This window comes from Ambystoma mexicanum, chromosome 3q, assembly GCF_040938575.1.
Source record: "Ambystoma mexicanum isolate Mex_15411 chromosome 3q, UKY_AmexF1_1, whole genome shotgun sequence".
Classification (NCBI taxonomy): domain Eukaryota; kingdom Metazoa; phylum Chordata; class Amphibia; order Caudata; family Ambystomatidae; genus Ambystoma; species Ambystoma mexicanum.
In genome coordinates, this window is record NC_090926.1 from 751,740,626 (window position 1) to 751,760,790 (window position 20,165).

Genomic DNA, 20,165 nt, shown 5'->3' on the forward strand with positions numbered 1-20,165 from the left:
CAGGGTATGGAATATGCCAGGCTGCTCCAGCAGAGGGCTCAAAGGCCACTGCCAGTCGATCCACCGGGTCTTGATATAGTGGGCTCCGGACCTTGGAGGACTCTTTCAACTCTTCCCTAGCAGATGAGAGTACTTGGCGTGCTGCTCAAGCTTAGGGCCTTCAGTCAAAGTCATGGCTGGCAAGTCCAGCTCCCCAGTGAGAGAGCAGACTCATCTCTCAGCCCCCAACGCTTCTCATTGGAGTGCCTTGTAGAGCCCTTTGCTGCTGTTCCTTAGGCCCATGACCACCTGCAGAGCTCTTTTGCGAGGATCCGCTTCCACCTCTGTGATCCTGCAATGGCATCTTAGTACTACTTAGCCCCTGGACCAGCTTACAGCAGCGTTTCTTCCAGCTCTCACAAAGCTCTGCTGAGGGCTATTGTAGGAAAACCCTTACAGGCCTGTGAAAACTTGGAGTCCTCTCTGCTTGGGAGTCCTCAATATAAGAAATAGGGCAATCTCCTTATGGAGCCTTGAAATGGAGACTGGTTAGAATTCCTGCCAGAATCGAAGCCCCGGGGCGCATTTAGACCTTTCTGAACCTCTGCCTGTACGTGCACCTTGCTGTACTTACTGGCCAGTGAGCTTAGGCATAAGGCACACATAGATTTTTTAACCAGAAATAGTCCATGGCAGAACCTTACTATAGGTATCAGGTTTAGGCTGCTTCTGCATCTCAGGGACATCCCCAGAAGCAATAAGGGGGGGGCGGAATGGTGTGTCTGCCAAGAACAACTAAAACAGTAAGGGTGCAAATGAAAATAGCAGCATGGAGACTGCAACTCACCCAATTTCTCTTCCATGCCATTAAGTGCTTGAAGTGTGAGCGTTAGGTTGAATTTCCTTTTGGGGTGTCATTCTGCCCACTTTGTGAGTCCTCCAGCATTTTTTGCTGAACTATAAACTCTAACATTGGGAGCACTCTTTACCTCTTTTTGGTACTTTTTAATGTAGTTAGCCTTTCCTCCATGCTTTCTGGCGTCTACATTTTATTAATGCACCATGCAGCACTTCCTGTGCAGTGCTGCTGGAAGCTCCTTGAGCTTTCCTTTTTACTCTACCTGTGTTAACATAAGTTAACAGACAGAGGGACACCCTTATGTCCCTCCTGTACTTTATTTTGGGAGATCAGCACACCCCACCTTATCTGGGGTGCTGAGGGGAAACATTGTCCCCCTTTTCCCACATTTCCAGTAACTTTTAGTTACTGCTACAAGTTTGTCTGACAGGCTGGTGCCAGTGTACCTTTTTGCACGACTTTTTGTGGACTTTTGTCGCGGTCTGCCTTTGCAGCTGCAGGAAGGGGCACAGGGGTACTTTTATAAGCCCTGTTCATTCATTATGTCTTGTTCTTACTCGAGTCTTCTTCTGCCTGCTTGGGTGGGGGAGGTCCAGATGGGTCTTTTGTCTTTGATGGGAAAGGACAGGAAGTGTGGGAGGTGACCGAAATTCCCCTGGTCTTTGTCTTGCAGTGTGCCTGCCTTGAACCAGTTTGTGCTGGGAGGCTGGCTGCCCCATCCAAAGTTTGAATTAATGCATGTCTGGTGATTGGTGAACTCAGCCAGTTTTCCTGCATAAAAGACGAGGGGCCTGGAGCAGAAACTCAGAGTCCACCACTGGAAAAGAAGAAGAAGAAGAAAAAGAAAAAGAAGAAGATCCGCAGCCACATCCAACGACCGCCAAAGCCATTTGAGTAACCACTGCAGTACCGACCTCAACCTCTGTGCGACAGGGAAGCTCCAAAGAAGATGACTTCCTCTCTTGGACTGGTGGGCCTAACCAGTCCCTAGACAAACTGCATTCTGCACCCTGCATGGAAGAGCTGGGACCTCCAGAGCCCGCAATTCACCTATACCAGGGGTCCTGTGCCATTTTGCGGTGCAACATCAACCAAAGTGCAGTTTCATATGAAACTTTGCAGGCATCCTCCTGGAACTACAGAGGCTGGATCCTACTCCTGAAAGTCCCCTCAGCTGAGACGAGGACTGAGAACCAGAGCAAAGTCTACCGCACAACTGTCCTTCAACCGAGCCTTGAAAAAGGTGCCAACAAGTCAGTGCTGTGAAGATTTTCTGCTGTGAATACAACTACTCAAGAGCAACCATCAGATCCATTGCAAGTTCTTTTCTTCAGCTGTCAAGACCAAGAAACCCGATTGGGGTCTATTGTCGCCTCTCCATGGGGACCATCCAGCTGCACTAGCTTCTTCACTGATAATATACTGTTCAGCCCCTAATACTTACCTGGGGCCTGTTTTGTTGTTCCTGTGTTTACTAGCACCCTCTTCTAGGCCTCCATTGAGCCACATTGGGGGGGACAACCCTTTATGCTCTATACGAAAGCCACTTTGTGCTACTTACCTGTAAACTTAAAGAACTCTTCATGAACTCTGCCTTGTTTGCTGCTTACCCTCTTTTCCTTCCTCTGTCCTTGGTCACTGGACCACCAGCGACCCCCGAGTCTGTAGATTAACCAAGAATAGGGTTCCACTTCTTAAGATTGGTGAAGCAGTTGTTAAGTCAAGTATACAAGTTGGTCTATAGTTTGCATACTTGTTTCAGAAGTTTCTAAAACTTTAAGGGTTCTAAAGTAATCCTTCTTTTCTATTGCATATATTCTGTGGTTAATGCTACTGTGGGATAGTACTTACCTTACTTAAAAATTTTAAGCTTCCATATATATATATAAACCAAAAGCTTATTTGTATGGAACTGCTAGTGTGTAAGTGTCTCCTTGAAGTAAGTGTACGATCTGAGTACTGTGTGCCTTACTACAGCCCTCCTTCCTCCTAGACTAAGCCTGGCTGCTCAGCCATTGCTACCAAACCTTTGTGTAGTTCAGGCTAAACCTACGGGGTGTCCACCTCTTCATCCAAGGTGGGCTATCTAAAGTTTTATCACAGGCAGGACTTTGGCACCTGAAGTAATCTGCATCAGCACCTGCCCCATGCACAGAAGCCACAGAGTGTGCAGGTCAAATTTAGAAAACTATGCCTAGCAGCCCTTGAACTTTTCAAACCAATACTTAGTGGCATGAACTGAGAAAAACGAGGCACAGAAGCCAAAAGGACCCTAAAATAGACCCTAAAGTAGAAACCCAAAGAGGAACACCTGCAAGGCCTAGCGTAAAGTACTCATGGTACCAGAAACACCCGTCAAGGGTCCTGCGCAGAGAAAGGAGGAAGGGGTGACGGTGGGAGGGAAAGGAGGTTTGTAGGATATGGACATGGCCACAGCCCATGCCCCCAGGCTTCCATAGATGTTGATTTTTTATTCTGGCTGCTGTAGAGAAATGGTCTGGTCTCCACTCTGTGGTGAGGACATTCCACGAGTCCAGAGGAAGTGGGGCGGAATGTGCTAGCATGGGAGATTACTTAGTATGCCAGTAAGTCACATGACAGGCCAGTGCTTCTGAGGCTAGTGAGAAGAGCTCATCACATGTCAGGCTAGTGCCAATGAAGGTCTGGTAAAAGGCCTGTTCCGGTAAAAGGCTAGTCCGTCTGGACTAGAGCCTGTCACATGTAAGGTGTGATTGGCTCTTTATAGCCTACTGACCTTTCCGGAGCACATAAGGGCATCTTCCCCTTTCAGGGGCACGTCATGGCATTGTAAAATGAATTGTTTTTTTTTTGTTGCAACAGTACCCAGTGCAGGTAACAGTTAGGATTATATGAAGAGAGGCGCATCTTATTCTTGAGATGTCCCATACTCCAATGATAAATTCTAGAATTGGGAGTGCTGATAGAAAACAAAAATAAGAGGACAGATTATGGAAACCAGAACTAATGTAAACTTCAGAAAGTATTTCTTGCTTGACCCATCAGTCAGAGGTTACTTTCTTGGATTATTTCCAAAATCATTTACTTGTTTTAAATCGTTTCTTTGTCTAAGTCTGTGCTCTTTGCTCGGTCTGCAGTGGAGCCCAGTGCAATCTGGTTTTTAACCAGCACATGGACCCAAAATAGGTATCTTTGGAGTGTGGAAGGTTATCCTCGTGGCAGGAGATTGGGGCAAATGGACCGTGATGAGGTTGCTGGACCTGTCTGCTGCCTTCCACACAGTGAACCACCAAATTTTGATCAACAGAAAGAATGACATGGGAGGGGTCGATTAAGAAGCTTTAAAATGGGTGGTAATCTTTTAGCCAATCCTCCCCAGTGGGTAGGTAGGGGAAATGTAATCATTCCGCTGCACAGTCTCTCCTTTATGGGGTGCCACAGGGTCCTTCCATTCACTTTAATATTTATTTGGTTGGCTAAATAATGCAGATCAGTACACCAGCGACATGCAAATATGTTTTCCAGCCAGCCAATTGCCTAAAAAATAACTGGTTAATATGAACTTGTGCCTACTGGTGGCTGAATTGAATTCGGTGCCATCTAACGAGGAGAAGACTGTGATCATTGTTTTTGGACCTGGAAAAGACTGGGATCATTGTTTTTGGACCTGGAGAAGACTACGATCTTTGTTTTTGGACCTCTTGGCTTCTCAGCCTGAAGCTGCACTATGAGAAACCTATGAATATTTTGGGGATCCAATCTCCATTTCCACCAAAGGAGTAGGATAACCCTAGATTAGGAATCTTTTCTTAAACCTCAAGTTAACCCAGTAAAGATTAAATTGTCATTTTTAAATGAGCAAACAGCCAAAAATGTTGCCTTTTATTTCTGAAGTGAAACCACAAATAGTGATTATTGATGAACTCCGGCCTTTCTTATTGCAACGCCATGTACATTGGGCTGGCGAAGGCATGAGCCAATATGCTCAAGTTAGAGCAGGGCAAGCAATTGTACTAGGAGAAAATTGTGTATCTCCAAAAAGGTACGAGAGCTGCTTTGGCGTGTCGGGTATTACATCATTATACCTGAGCAACCTGGTTTCCCGGTATATCCTATGCTTTAGCTCAAGGTATTTGACCAAGATTCTTAGAAGTAAAAGTTTAGGTATCGAGACCCAGCCTTTGAAATAACTCCCCCAAAGATTGACATGCTTCAAAAGATGCAAAGGGTCCAGAGAAGCTCTCGAAATGAGTCTATTCAAAACTGCTACATGGATGCTCCTCAAAATGATGTACACGGCATAATGCACTCTATAAATGTGCACACTCGTGCACTCCCCTAGCAGTCATGCGCTGAGCCTGATTTCTGGAGGCCATATAACTCTGACCGCTGATCAAGGTGTTCCTCATTGTAGTGGTGGTGCTGCGCTTGCTGATGTACAGGGGGACTTCTAGCGTCTTTGTGGTGGCATAGAATGCTGCCAGCACACTAGGAACCATTGTGTTCCAATGCCGTTTAGGGTGGTAACATCCAGTGCTATGCAGCGCATACCATTTTCGGAGCCACCGTTCAGTCCGCCCATTGCTGTCTCTTTTGTTGGCTGCTGGTTCAGCAGCAGCTCAGAGACCCCTTATCCTCATCTACCTCAGTTCAACAGCCCTCTTACAAATTCCACACAGACATATGTCCCATTTCATTGCACTACCCGTTTGTGCAGTCAGACGAGAAGACTACTGGACCTGTCCCCACTGCTTCACCTATATGGCCTGCACATTTCTAAAACACAGTTGCAAGCCTGTGCCTCTCAAGTGTCCTCCTCTTAATGTCAGATAACTACCTCTCCCAACTCTGTCCTTCTCAATTGTATCTCTCTTCATGGGTGTTTTATGTCAGTAACAGGAACATTGCTAAAGCGCCTGGTCTATCCCTTTCTCTACCGTTCTCCTACCCCTGCTACCCTCAGTTCCAATGTTTCTCGTGGTACCGGGGTGGAGTGGCTCTTGTCTATAAGGGTTACTTCAAGGTTCATGCGACCTCTTCCTGAAGTATTAGACACTTAGTTGCTGGTTTTTCCTATCCAGGCCACACTTATAGTTATCATCTAGCAACCACCAATCAGACCCTGTCTCTTGCCACTAACCCTACGGATGAATGAATAAGCTGAGCACAATGCGCAAGTGAAATTCTAGTGTTTGGCAACTGCAATCTTTAGTGTGGGGATAAAAAGGTGGTTACCGCCTGCACCTTTATTGTCCACATGCAGAGCGTTGACTATGACTAATAGTTGTCCACTCATCTTTGAAAGGGGTATTCTCTTAACTGAGTCCTGGGTGGAGGATTCTCCTCACCCTGTCTTCATGGCATGGGGTCACCGTCTAAACCTATGCAAACAGACAGTCCTTAAGCTTTCGTTTACTCGTCAGTGGGTCCTGCCTGTTGTCATGACATCAAGGCCACCTCAGGAAGGGAACAGGGTACAGCAGAGTTTGTTTGTTTGTTTGTTTGTTTATTTATTTATATAGCGCTCTTGACCCAGAGGTATATGTGCGCTTTGAACATCAGGTTACAAATAACAGACAATGGTACAGTAGTAATAAGTCATAGGAGAGCTGAACAAGAAGGCAGAAATGCATAGATAATAGTGGTCAAACAACATAAGTAAAATTGGAGATAGGGTGTGCATACATATGTGGTAGGACAGTTATTTGTTGATTAGCCAGGAGATGACCTTAGTTCTGAAGGGTTGGAAGGTGGGTGTAGATTTAATATCCAGTGGGATGGAGTTCCAAAGTTGTGATGCCAGAGCTGGGAAGCTGGATCCGCCGGCTCTTTTGAGGGAGTATTTGGGAACTGTTAGTTGTAGTGTGTTGGACGATCTGGTGGTTCTGGTGTTCTGTCTTAGTGTAAATTTGTTAGAGAGGTAGGGCGGGGCAAGATGATTAAGGGCTTTGTAAGTAAGGCAAATAGTTTTCAGGTCTATTTTTTGTTGTATGGACAACCATTTACAGGCAGTTCTGGTGGCGGAGATGTGTTCTCTTCTGGGAATATTGAGGGCGGCACGGAGTGCATTGTTTTGTAGGACTTGCAATTTATTGATTACTGTTTTGTTGGCACCTACATAGAGGCTATTACAGTAGTCCAGTTTAGATTGAATGAGAGCTCTGGCTAGGATGAGGCAATTGCTAGGAGAGATCAATGGTCTGCAGGCCCTGATAAGTTTGCCAGTGTAGGCAGTGGCCGAGGCGGTCATGTTGATTTGTTTAGCTAGGTTAGTGTTCGTGTCTAGGTGGAAGCCGAGGGTTTTTACGCTCTTGGCGATGGGTATGGTGTTACCGTCAATAGTGAGGCTAGTGTAGCCGGGACAGAGTTTTCGGATAGTGTTAGGTGAGCCGACAAGAAGCAGTTCGGTCTTGTCATCATTCAGGCACAGGCCATGTGTGGCCATCCATGCCTGAATGATGGAAAAGACTTCATTGATCCATTTGGCGTCCTTGTTGTAGTTACCTGATAAGGTGAGGAGTATCTGGGTGTCATCTGCGTAGTTTGTGTAGGTGACACCCAGATTGTCCAGCTTATCGAATAGGGGCTTGGTGAATATATTGTATAGGGTAGGTGAGACACAAGATCCTTGTGGGACACCACAGGTGATGGGGATGGGGTCAGCCGCTGCTAGGGGAGAGAAGACCCGCATGGTTCTATTGTCCAGGAAAGATTGGATCCATGTGACCGCAGAGTGAGAGAAGTGTGCTGCCAGAGACAGATGGTTGCACAGGATTTTATGGTCGACCAGGTCAAATGCGGCGGAGAGGTCAAGGAGTAGAAGGATGGCAGCCTTGCCTTTGTCTTTGAGTTCGTCTATCTGGCATTTGAGATCAACAAGGGCTGTCTCTGTCCCATGTTGTGGTCGAAAGCCGGATTGGCGAGTTCCTAGTAGATGATTAGTCTCGAGGTAGTCCTGGATTTGTAGATAAGCCACTTTATCCAAAAGTTTTAGTAGGAATGGGACGGTGGTGATAGGTCTATAATTCGTGGGAATGTCAGGGTTGAGAGTAGTTTTTTTTAGTAGAGGTAGGACCCATGACTGTTTCAGATTGCTGGGGACCATGTTATTGGCGAAGGACAGGTTTATTAATTTAGTGATAAAAGGGGAGAGATCCCTAGCTGCATCTTTTATAATCTGTGCGGGGCAGCTGTCCCCCTTGCAGTTCGATGGTTTCAGGGATGTTATAATTTTCTGAACCTCCAATATGGATACTTTTTTGAAAGTGAAGCCTGAACTAATGGCAGTAAGTGGAGGGGGAGTGGGGGTGGAAGTAGGATCAAGAGTGAGTTGTTGTTGTTTGTTGTTAATTTTAGTTTGGAGCCCTGAGATTTTGTTAGCTAGGGCATTCTGGATCCCTGTGCACCAAAGTTTATCCTTAGTGCAGGAGTCGGTAGGAGTAATGGGGTTTTCTAGTTCCTTTAGTATGTTAAAGAGCTCCTTAGTACTAGAGCTTGCCTGGGAGATCCTAGTATTGAGAGATTCTTTCTTGGCACGTATAATCTCATTTTTGTAGAGGGTGGAGATGTTAGTGAGATTCGTTCTGTTATTTACAGAGGGCACTGATTTCCATAGTGCTTCGAGTTTGTTTTTTTGTTGACGGAGGGTTTTGAGCTCCGGGGTGTACCATGTGTTAAGGTGCGCTTTGGGTATCCCTTTACGTAGTTTCAGTGGGGCAATGATGTCGATGGCATTGGCCATGGACTCATTGTAAACGTTGACCAATTGGTTCAAGTCCGTTGTAGCAGGTAGTGCGTTCAAAGTGGGGATCACTAGGGGTATTAGGGCTTCTGCTGTGATACTGCTCTTTTTCCTGGTAGGGCAAGCAGGTGCCATGATAGGCCTTTTATGAGCTGAATTACTGGTGAGGATGTCAAAAGGGAGGAGGTAGTGGTCAGTCCAAATAAGTTGTGTGGGATTTTTCATAGTAATGTTGCAGTTAAGGGTAGTTATCCAGTCGAGGATTCTACCTTTCGAATGGGTGGGTTTGGAGCAGAGTTGTTGGAGGCCATGCTCCTCTAGTGCCATGGCCAGGGCAGTGGCAGGGGTGTCTAGGGGGTCGTTAAACCCAAGATTAAAGTCTCCAAGTATAATCATTTGTGCTGATGGTTTGGAGCTTTCAGCAACTAGTGAGGTGATGTCTTCCTCAAAAGAGCCAGGTGGGCCCGGCGGTCGGTAAATTAAGTGCAGTGTGATGGTACTTTTAGGGGAAGTTTGAAATTTGACTGTAATGTGTTCACAGGATTTGAGTGGGGGAGCAGAGGATAGTCTGATGTCAAGCGTGGACTTAAAGATAATAGCTACGCCACCTCCTCGAGCATTCGGTCTATCTGCTCTAAGGATGGTGTAGTTATCAGGTATGGCTAGGGCGAGAGATGGACCTGCAGCATCGTGCAGCCAAGTTTCGGTTACCGCAAGGAAGTCCAGGTTGTTTGTTAGAATAATGTCTGCGACTTCTGTGGAATGGGCGACTAATGAACGGACATTTAGAAGAGCTCCTTTAGGACTGGGATGGATGGTGTTGATAGGTGTTACAGTGTGAGGGTTAGTCTTATTAAGTGATTTAGCTGGGCTTTTGCTAGGTCTGTGGTAGGTTCTGGCGCCAAGTCTAGTATTCCGATCGGAATGGATGAGGGTGGTGTTACGGGAGTTAGTTGGGTTAGCTATTGAAGAGGTGTTGTAGTCAATGGTGGGGCATGATGCTCTCGTGTTGATGGGGTTCTGCTTATAGACAGCTGGGTGAGTATTAGCTGGGACATGTGGAGCGTGTGCATGGCTATGGGTGGGATGGGCAGAATTAGTATCCGGGAGGAAGGCTGGTGTGGTGGGCAGGAATGGAGTAGGGCAGGTGATCGGGTGGTGTCTTGGGCAGGCGGGTCTGACTAGACCATTGTTATAGGCTAGGTAACTGTTGCCAGTGCAAGGTGTGTTACTTTGCATGACACAGAAGGGGAACATGATCGCAGTCAGGCAAAATAGCATGCTAGGGCTAGGCTGATATACAGAGGAGTGGCGGGTAGGGGGCATTGGCGATATAGGTGGGGCACAACACAATGCGAATGAGGTCTGGGCGACCATAGGGCACAACACAATGCAAGTGAGGTCTGGGCGATCATAGGGCACAACACAATGCGAATGAGGTCTAGGGGACTATAGGGCACAACACAATGCGAATGAGGTCTAGGCGACTATAGGGCACAACACAATGCGAATGAGGTCTGGGCGACCATAGGGCACAACACAATGCGAATGAGGTCTGGGCGACCATAGGGCACAACACAATGCAGGTGATGTCTAGGCGACCATAGGGCACAACACAATGCAGGTGATGTCTAGGCGACCATAGGGCACAACACAATGCGAATGAGGTCTGGGCGACCATAGGGCACAACAACAATGCAAGTGCGGTGAAGTTAAAGGTAGGTCGTGCGCTCCGCGGAGCGTAGTTATTGCACAGTGTTACCTTGGCCAGTGCGTACAGTGGAGCAGGGGGGCTGGCAGATGGCAGGATCGGCAGGTAACAGGCACGAGCCTTGTCCTCGAGGGCCTTGAATGGAGAGGGCCGGCTTCGCCTACCGGCGACCAATGGCAAAGGTTGTGGTTGCAGTGGCCAATCCGGGAGGGCCAAGACTGCTGCTGTGTGCCTGGTCAGGCACCGATCGGAGGTAGCCTAGAATGCGGCGGCCATCTTTGAAGGGGGTACCTCGTGTACCACGGAGCTGGATTCAGGGCAAAACGTGCTCGAACGAAGCAGGGCGGGTGTAGGGCTGCTTAGGTGCTTGATAGGGCATCTAGGAATGCTAGTATGCATTCGTGCAGTGAATGGGAAAATCGAATTTAGGTGGCATTGGTAAAAAAGCGCAATCGGTCCGCGCTTACCATAATTCCCCTGCTGATCTGGGATGGCTTCCTGGGCAGGCCCGCTGCTCCTGCAGTGTCGGGGCCTCGAGGGATGAGCTCCGGCTCATGAGGGAAGGATTCAGCAACTGCTTCAGTTGCTTGAGTGCAGGGTCACACAGGATGACTGTGAATGAAAGAGTGTCGAAACTGAGGTATTTATGAAAATGTACTTTATATCTTGTGAAGGGTTAGAATGTTGTTAATGCATGTCACAGGTAAGTGATTTGGGCTCAGAAAAGCTGTAGGACCCTTCCTGGTTCATGACATAGCTTGAGTAAAAGCTCACAAACTCAAAAAAGTCAAAGTTCCAAATTGGAGAGCTTGTACCCCAGCGTTATCGTGGGGCCTGTATAGACCCAACCAGAATTCTGCCTCTCGAGGAATCAATGGGAGAGACAGACCTGCTTTTGGCTGGCTGCGAGTGATAATGGCCCTGATGCTGTGTGGTCCCTCCATGTTAAGTATATGAACCAGTGTTAAAGATAGGACTTTGCTTCAGAATCCCTGTGTAACCTTTATCTGAATTTGGCCGCTATAGGCAAAGCTTCCCCCTTGAAATTGACTAGGGGCCTGTACTTTGTTCCTGTACTGTAACTTAATTATACGTTATGGCTGCTTTGTTGCACATAAACTGACTATCATATCCACACAAACACAGGAAGGCATGCACATTGACCATGACCAGACATAGCCAGAAGCCAAACACAAAGCAACACATGCACACCCTCTGAGACACCAACACGCATACATGCCTTCAGACATAAAACATTTGCTCACGAAGAAAATAGCCCTACCTGCATAGACACACATTCACAACCATGCACATTATACTCATGCGCATAAAGGCATACAAGACAAACAGCCATACACACTGACAAGCCATGCACAAAGACACACACAAGCACGTGCACATTCGCTGACCCTTTACCTTTCCCCCCTAGGCTGGAGAGTGAACTGGCAGAGGTGAAGCAGAAGCAGGCTGCTGTGCAGAACACCCTGAAATCATCCCAAAGGGAGACAACCAAACCCAACCAGCTGGGTATGTGATGAGCTCACCGTTTGGGAACCTTATCACAAGCCACCAGAGCGATTCATCTGCGGTGTGAAGCCAGAGCATGGGACATCAGTGTACAGAGCACTGTGCATGTTCTAGGTCAGGGCTGTGCCTCCAATGCCTCTCTAAGGGTAGAGATAGTGCTGCGATCTGAGGGATGGGCTTGTGTGAGCTATGCATGCCGAGGGCTGAATAAGACCTGCATTTGAAGAATGTGGCTTTCTGAAGCAGTAGCCATTGGCATCAATGTATTCTCCAGGACCAGTGTAGCCTCTCAAACTGGAGGGATGGCTCTGCTGTCTGAAGCCTTAGCCTGCTGCTGGAGGCACAGCGCTGTATGAGAACTGTGTAACCTGCGCGACTGCTTTGCTTTTGAAGGCCAGAGGAGGGACTGCGCCTCCATTTGTGTCCAGCCTGCAACATTTCTCTGTATCAAAAAATATGGTTCAAGCCTGAAAGAGATACATTATCTAACAAGGGATAACATTACAATCAGGGGCAGAGCGTACAGGATTATCTAAAATGTACATTATTTGTGTGATGGGCCTTCTAAGGCCTGATTAACTAACAGTTGTGCAATGTAAACACGACTGCACTGTTCCAAGGCCTACACATGTTCTACCTCTTGCTGCGGCTAAGAGAATCTGGGGGCCTCACCCTGCAGGATTAGTCTAAGCTCGAGGCCAAGGGCTAACTGTGTAGTGACTTGACGTGGATCTGTCTTCCATACCCTCAAAGGTAAATGAAAGATCCAGTTGTGATTCCCTGGTGTGCAGTCTTGAGCTGTGTCGTAAAGGAGTTGTGGCATTCCCTCAGCGACAGTGGTGTAATTAGGACATGTTGTCTAGGGATCTCACAGTCAACATGGCTGAGATGTGAGACTTTTGAAAAAAACATTTGCCTTTTAACAAAGCAATGATTGTCAACGTGTGAGGCTCCACTAACGTTGTTAGAGGCAAGTAGCCACGACGAGAGAGAGTCCTTAAAATTGTGGGCAACCCCCCAGTAAATGAACGACTTACTCATGCTGTCCATTTGTTGTGTGCCTTTGCAGCCCCGATGGGCAATGCCACAGCCGGCGTCGTCAATGGAGGGCTGCCCGATTCCCAAGGCGCCCAGCTGCTCAACAAGCTGAAGGACATCAATGGGGAGCTGGAAGAGGCCGAGCAGGAGATTCTGAGCCATGTCCGGGCCCCAGTGAACCGCAGCGCCCCATCCGAGGAACTCACCAAGCGACTGAAGGAGCAAGAGGTGAGTGCTGGGCCAAGGCTCGGCCACTGATTGCTGCCCTTTGACCTCTTGCTCCACATCCACCGGTCCTTTGCAGATGATTAAGACCTTCGGGGTCCTTACAACATCGGTGGTAGCCATGCCAGTAAAAACGGCAGGCTGCCCCCAGAGTTGTCCATTTTTTCTGGCGTCTGGCAGTGGGGAATTGCCAGGGCATTACAGCCCCGGCGGTCCCGGTAACTCCCCATAGCCAGGCATGGAAACATTTCTCCCCATTCCCATTCGAGTCCCGCAGGACTCGATGGGAATGGGGAGGACGGAAGCACCGGCACTGTTGCACACAGTGCTGGTGTATCGGTCAAAGTCTGCGAGCGGGTACCTTTCCACCCGCCAGGTCAGACCTGGTGGGCGGAAAGGCACCCGCACGCAGAACTCGGAGTATGCCGGCCCGGTAACAACGGTGCCGGTAGCTTGCCAGTGCCGTTTTTACCGGACCGACATACTCACATTCTGGTACTCTGAGCCTTGCATTTAAAATGGAAAAGCAAATTACAGGTACCAGAATGCAAAGTAACTGAATTAACTTTTGACAACAGACCTGAAAACCACATGCCATCTCTGCAGGCCACATAAAATTATAGTGTCAAAAAGCTGCGTCCCTGACATAAATTAAGTGCTCCTTTGCCCCTCAAAGCAGCGTGTAGCCTGCATGCAATTACAATTTATATTTCAAAATGTTGAAAGATGGGTGCTTATGGCAGAGATGGAGTGGTCTATAGGACACTCCACCTCTGAGGAGAGCAGTGAAGGGAATTTATCGTCCGGCCCCTCCAGGGTAAATACTTCTTGGGGTGCTGTGTGCGCTGCCTACATACGTCTTTGACTGTGATCTGTAACCCATTCCTTTAGAGGTCACAAAGCAGAGACCTTCTCCTTTCCCCGCTCTCCAGCACGTGACTATGTAACGGGGACGCTGGATATGGTCCCTCTCCCTCTTGCCGCTAACCTGTCACTTGACACTCTATCTGCTTTAGGGGGTCGGAAGGAGACTGCAGGTCATAGGGTCCGAAAAGGACGCGGCGCAGAGAGAGTGTGAATCCTACCTGTCCAAGAAGCCCTCCGGGCCCGAGGCCTTGCAGATTCCCACGACCATGACCAACGTCAAGAACAAGTACAACGAGGTCAAGTCTCTGTCCAGCCTTTACGACGAGGAGTAAGTACAGCGAGCCTGCTGGTTGCGAGGAGCATGGAGATGGTACGCTTTGCACCACAGGGACCCGGGGGTCTGCTATTACAGCAGAAGCTGCAGTGGAGGGAAGGAGCGTAGGATAAAAAAAGAATCACAGTCTGGGGCTCAGTGGTACATTATCCCGGCTGAAAGATGATCACTACAGTCCCTAGAAGCAGGGGGCCTGTATCTCATCTAAAGCAGGAGGCAGGTGAAGGGAGAACAGATGGGTGATGAATAGCCCAGTGGATGTGAACTGTGGCCCCTTATCAAAGACAGAGGGAGGCAGCCTTTGGCCTGTGTGCTATACAATGAGGCGCCGTAAAATGTAGCTCTTCTGGGGGTTACTTCGTATCACACTTAGGTGGTGACAGATATGGGGAGCGTGGTTCGATCATTCACACTAAATCATCACAGACTCTGGGGGTGCATTTTATTACAGTTCCATGTACACTAGTTAGCATGATGCATAGTACCATCAAGACGCATGGCCCATAGAATAAGGCTAGTCAAGCAGTAGGGTGGAGAAAGCATGAATCGAAACACTGCTTCGTTATAAAGTGGATCCCAGTAGGAAGCCATCCATGCCTTCACTCCCTGTGAGTGTTCCATCCTTTCTGCAAACTTTGCTACCATTGGGAGTCGTGGGCGAGTACATGGATAAGATAATACCCCTTCCCCTTGAAGGAAAAAACGAATTATCAGGGAAACAGTCATCTTTATGCAAAGAATGACCAGGGTCATGCAAAGCAGGATTATGCAGAATAGTTGCAGTAGAAACGGTAGAACAGTTCTTTGAGGGAATGGTTACATGAGAACGGGAACACAAATAGACGAAAGAGCGGTGCTTCTGCACACTGAGACTGTGTAGCGTCAAAGCTACCGTCCTTGCCAATAAAGCTTTGACAGATCGGTTTTCAAATCTTTACTGCTCTTCTATTTCTAGAGCAAAGGCCGCCCTCAATCTGCAGAAGAAGATGAAGATCATGGATGAGGCCCTGACCGGCTTTGAGACCAACCTGGCCCATGATGGGGCCCTGCCCTCCTCTCCCAATGCCCTGCAGGACCGGACAGCAGAGATCAAGGTATGGCAGCTGGCAAGCAGCATGGCAATCCCGCGCATCTGTTTCAGGCTGCTACATTGCCGTGGTATTGATGCTGATATATATTTCATGTTGCTTCAAGTAAAATTAATTTAGGAAACATATTGTATCCTTCATTTCAGTATTTTGATATCAAATTATTGTTACTTTATCAACAGTACTGCCCTTAAACACAAATTGACAAAGGATCGTGGGGAAGCCCCCCATTATCCCACAGTTCACACCCTAACATTTCCTCTTCAGCCACCCTCCAGCACTACCCTATTGTTATACCATGTTATACTGGTGCACAGCGCTCCATCCCCTCCGCCCGCCGCTTCTCCTTTGTACTGCCCTATTAAACTATACCCTAACACCATTAACAGAAATCCTTTTATTTGAACAAAAGGTTTAGGGAACGCCATATTTGAAACCTGATCAGGGCAGGAGCAGACCACAGGCTGCCCTGCATACAGTTACTAACCTTGTCATGTGTGGCCCTGTTGGGGAAGGTGTTTTCTTGCAGCTTTCCCATGTGCTTCAATGGGACCCCAGCATATCTGCTGAGCATTTGGTGACCCGGACATGTTCATTTATGATTGAGGTATTTTCAAAACTCACTTCTTGGCTTAAATCATTTCATTTTGGGGCCAGTTTTCAAGGGTACCAGTGCAGGGGGGCCCTGCCCCTCCCCCATTTACATCTATTATAGCACTACTGCCCCCTTAAAGAGAGTAGTGCAGGGAAACCTTGTTTTCACATTATTTTTGGCCTATGAGTTTTTTTCACATACTAACTGAAGCCAAGACAGGCTGTTGGCAGCTGTACCTTTATTTGCACCATTTCTGGTGCACTTATGTATGCCTTTCACTTTTTCCCGACACAGTCAGCTTTTGTGCATTACAGTACTCAAAATGGCTGGCCGTGTTGTTTTAAGGCCTGTCTTGGCGCTTCACTGTCATTCTGGCTGCCTTCCTCCTGAACGAGGATAGGATGTGGCCATCCTCTTCTTTGGCTCTGGCCAAAGCCTGGGAAGTATACTTGGTAGGCATGGGACTGGTACAGGCTGGCAATAGGCTGTAGACAGCCCCAAAACAGGTACTGGACCTTGTGTGAGGACATGGCTCTCCCCGGGTTGGAAAGCTGCCCAGAGTTTAAATGTTGCATGTAACATGTTCGGTGCCTGTGGTCGCCAAGCCAGTATTTGGTGTATCTGGAGAGGATCTGGTGCCGTTCTTCTGCCGCCAACTGAAGCCAAGGATCTGAAGCACAAGAGGGTGCAGAGGGCCCCTGGAAGACTGCTGCTGGGACATCCTTGTCGAAGCCATCTACCGTAAGGTGCAGCTCTGCTCGTCTGTCGACGGGATACCTTCCATGGTGCCTCCCTCTCTTGAACTGTTGGTCCTAACCAGTTCCGCGTCCTGAAGCGAAGAGGTCGCCCTCCTTGAGCTTGGAAGATTCAAGGGCCTTCAGGTGGCATCCGCCATCTGAAGAGGAGATTACTTTGGTTTTCTGGATCTTGTGCAACCTGGCGCTGTGAAACTCTCAGTGCATTCTCCTGGTCAGTCCTGCAATCACCGATCTGCTGCTGCTCTCTACAAAGAAGAGGCCTCCTGCTGGAACCTGGGTACTGAGGTCTGCAGAACCTGTGTGGGGACACTTCAATTTATCATCACAACTGTTGCCTCCTGGTGGTCCACCAACTTTGTACGAGTGAAAGCTCAAGTCCTTTATCTATTTCATTCAGAGTTCAGCCTAGTCATCTATGGAACAATTACATCGCAAATGGTTCCCCATTTGGTAACACTGGACGTAAAGTCCAGAAATCCTGTCTGTGGGCCCTCCTGGATGACTGGGATGTATAGCTGTCCTCTTCCTTTGCAGGGAACCTACCTTTGCAAAAGTCATACAAATTGGGTCGCGGACTCAAGTACTAACGGCAACATTGAGCATATTATTTCCGGTGGAAAAACTTTGAATTACATTTTGAACTAGCGAAAATGTGGTTGCTTACCTTGAAGTTTGCGGTGCACCGAGGCGATGAATTGGACTCATTAAGCTTAGCTACTGGTCCTGTCTTATAAACTGGGAGGCCTGCGGTAATGTGTGTAATATAATCGCCCCCACTTTACATTTAATGGTAACAGCACTAAACCCTTGAACTGTGTACATTCCTATGTATGGAATGGGCTCCCTTTTTGATATCTCATTGTGATTATATATGTGTATGTATTGCTGTACTTTTTAGTATTTTGAATGAATGCAACTGTGTGTATAGATAGATACATTTATATTTATAATTACTAGTCTGAACACTGTATTGCATAACCATCTCCAGTATATGGTAATTCCACTTTACATCAATCCCTTGATATCCTTTGTCTAATCCTTACTGATCAGCCTCACTAACAGCCAGCTTCATACAATCAGGAACTGCAGCATTGTCTTTCCAGGATTCTGGCTCATGTCACTTGTTAAGATGGATTTTCAGAATCTGACAACCCCCGCTCCTTAATATATAGCCATACTCTACCAAGCAGTAAGGCTTGTATGTAGGAGAGTGTGGAGATGGCAAAGGGTTCAGTTAAGCGCACACAGAGCACTCTTAATACTTTAAGTTGACATATTGTATAAAAACACAGTAATAGTTATTAGGCCATGAGTCAAAGTCTTTGCAATGAAAATCACAGCTAAGTAAATCTACTAAACATACACTACAAAACATATGTACATCCACCATGGGGTTCCCATATTAATACAAGTTAGGCACAGCATATAAGAATACAAATATTCATTAGGCCTGAATAAACGCTTAACAATTACAATCACAGGTAATTCATGCTATCAAACATTTGCTTTTAACATATGTACATCCACCCTGTGGTGCTCCTGCAAAAGAACACCACCACTTAATGCTTTTGAAAGTGAGGTCAGTTCCCAGAGTGCTGTAAATGTGGTAAAGTAAGCTACGAAAACCAAAGTCTGTAATAAACACAGTCTAGAAAAAGTAAGTAATTTAGAAGAGTAATAAAACACAGTACACTGCATCATAAAAATGGGGCCCTATACTTACAATGTTCTTCCCTTCTAAAGGAGTTGGGGACTAGTGCCCTAAAAGTCACAGGTTCAGTGGTCAAAATGGGCAGGAGCGGTTCTCCTCTACTTTCTGAAAATTAGGTTTCACAGTTCCTATACTTTTATTTTAAAAAGAAACTGTTCCGGAATGGTTTCGTTTTAAACTAAACAGCAGCATAAAGAAATTCAGGAAGCAGGAGAAGGAGAAACAGTGGAACACAAGACCCTAAATCACCACTTAAGAAAAGCTATAAAGCTTCCTTTGCCTGAATAACATGGGGCCCCAAAGTTATGGGGTCCCATTTCAATTGATGTTGTGCGGTACCTGTCAAATGTGGAATTTGCAAATCTGCTCTAGTCTGGATTGCCACCTAGCAGGAAGGTCACTTCTTTAAAATCTCTTGGAACTACCAAACCTCTGACCCCCCCTTCTCCCTGTCAGCATCCCCAAAAGATCAGTCCTTGGACCTCTGATATTTACCCTCTATACTTTCGGCCTAAAAAGACTTATCTCATCTGTTGGCTGTAATTATCACTTTATTGCTGGTGACATGCAAGTATTTTTCACCTTTTACTCCTTCCTCCCCGCCATCTAGAAAAGGAGTACCAACGGTCTCACTGCAATTTGTCACTGGAGAGCTCTCTGCTGCCTCATGCTGTCATCTTTCTGCTAGCTTCCAACACCATTCCTCCCCTCCACTTTGCCATCCACTTCCTCCCTGACTTTCTTGCTTGCTCACCTCTGGCTCGCAACCTTGAAGTTCTCTTTGATAGCAACCTCCAGCTGCAACAATTCATCACCATCACTCCTGTTGGTGTTTGTATTATCCTTCTCAAAGTCCAGAAAATGTGTCAATTTTTTAATCACCAACATTCTATGAAAACTGATCTCCACCCTTCTGCTCAGAAAACTGGAATACAGCTTGTTCCCTCTCCTTGGCCATCCCATCTACTCCTTCCTCGCTTTAGACAAAGTCCTCCTCTTTATTACCCACACTCTTTACAACTTACCCAGATTCTGCCCCACTCTACCTACCAACTCCATGCTCCCTGGCTCCCCATGCGCAACCACTCCCTTTTCAAGTTCCTTCTCCTACTCTACAAGGCTATCAATGGTCTTGCTCCTCAGTAGTATCTGGCTGACTGTATCTCTGTCTACTCACCATCTCATTCCCTCCGATCCTCTTCTACACTCAACCTCACTGTCCCACCCGTGTGTCTCCTCTCACTTCCACTCTTTCTCTCTACTTGCCACACTCCAGTGAAACCCGCTGCCCATAACAATGAAAGCCAGACCAACTGTGGATATCTTCAAAGCTCGGCTTAAACCTAACCTCCTTGCCAACGAGGGAGCTCCACCTGCCCTCTCGCCCATCCTCCCTACCTGAACCCACCACTCCCTCTAGTGCTGTGTAATAATGTAATTTTGTATATTTATACAGCACTCTTTGCCACCGTATGGTAACACTGTTACACTTTTGTTTTGTCATTGGTCTATACTGCACTGTATTCAAAGCATCATGAATTGGCTCACCACTTGTTCTCAACATTGTGCTGATGTACAAGCACATTCAGGGAAATGTCTCCGCCATCTGTAAATATGTTATTGCAAGTCAATTGTGATCGAATTTGCTACCCTGTTGCTCAAATAAATACAAATAGAAATAAATAAATAAATACACATATGATAGAAAAGCTTTCAACGTGTTTGCTTGTGCTTATCATCACTGTTTGAGGCG

The 20,165-nt window shown here is 47.1% G+C and overlaps 2 protein-coding genes across 5 annotated transcripts in view; one reads left to right on the top strand and one right to left on the bottom strand.

The window, feature by feature from the left end:
• The window catches only part of TEN1 (TEN1 subunit of CST complex), a 528,532-nt gene that overhangs the window by 139,891 nt on the left and 368,476 nt on the right, over nt 1-20,165 (bottom strand). The window lies entirely within an intron of this gene.
• The window catches only part of EVPL (envoplakin), a 160,418-nt gene that overhangs the window by 109,374 nt on the left and 30,879 nt on the right, over nt 1-20,165 (top strand). Inside the window, exons 13-16 of the mRNA XM_069654718.1 lie at nt 11,699-11,796; nt 12,866-13,062; nt 14,076-14,254; nt 15,216-15,354. Of these exons, the coding sequence (XP_069510819.1) occupies nt 11,699-11,796; nt 12,866-13,062; nt 14,076-14,254; nt 15,216-15,354 (613 nt within the window). The remainder of the gene's footprint in view (nt 1-11,698; nt 11,797-12,865; nt 13,063-14,075; nt 14,255-15,215; nt 15,355-20,165) is intronic.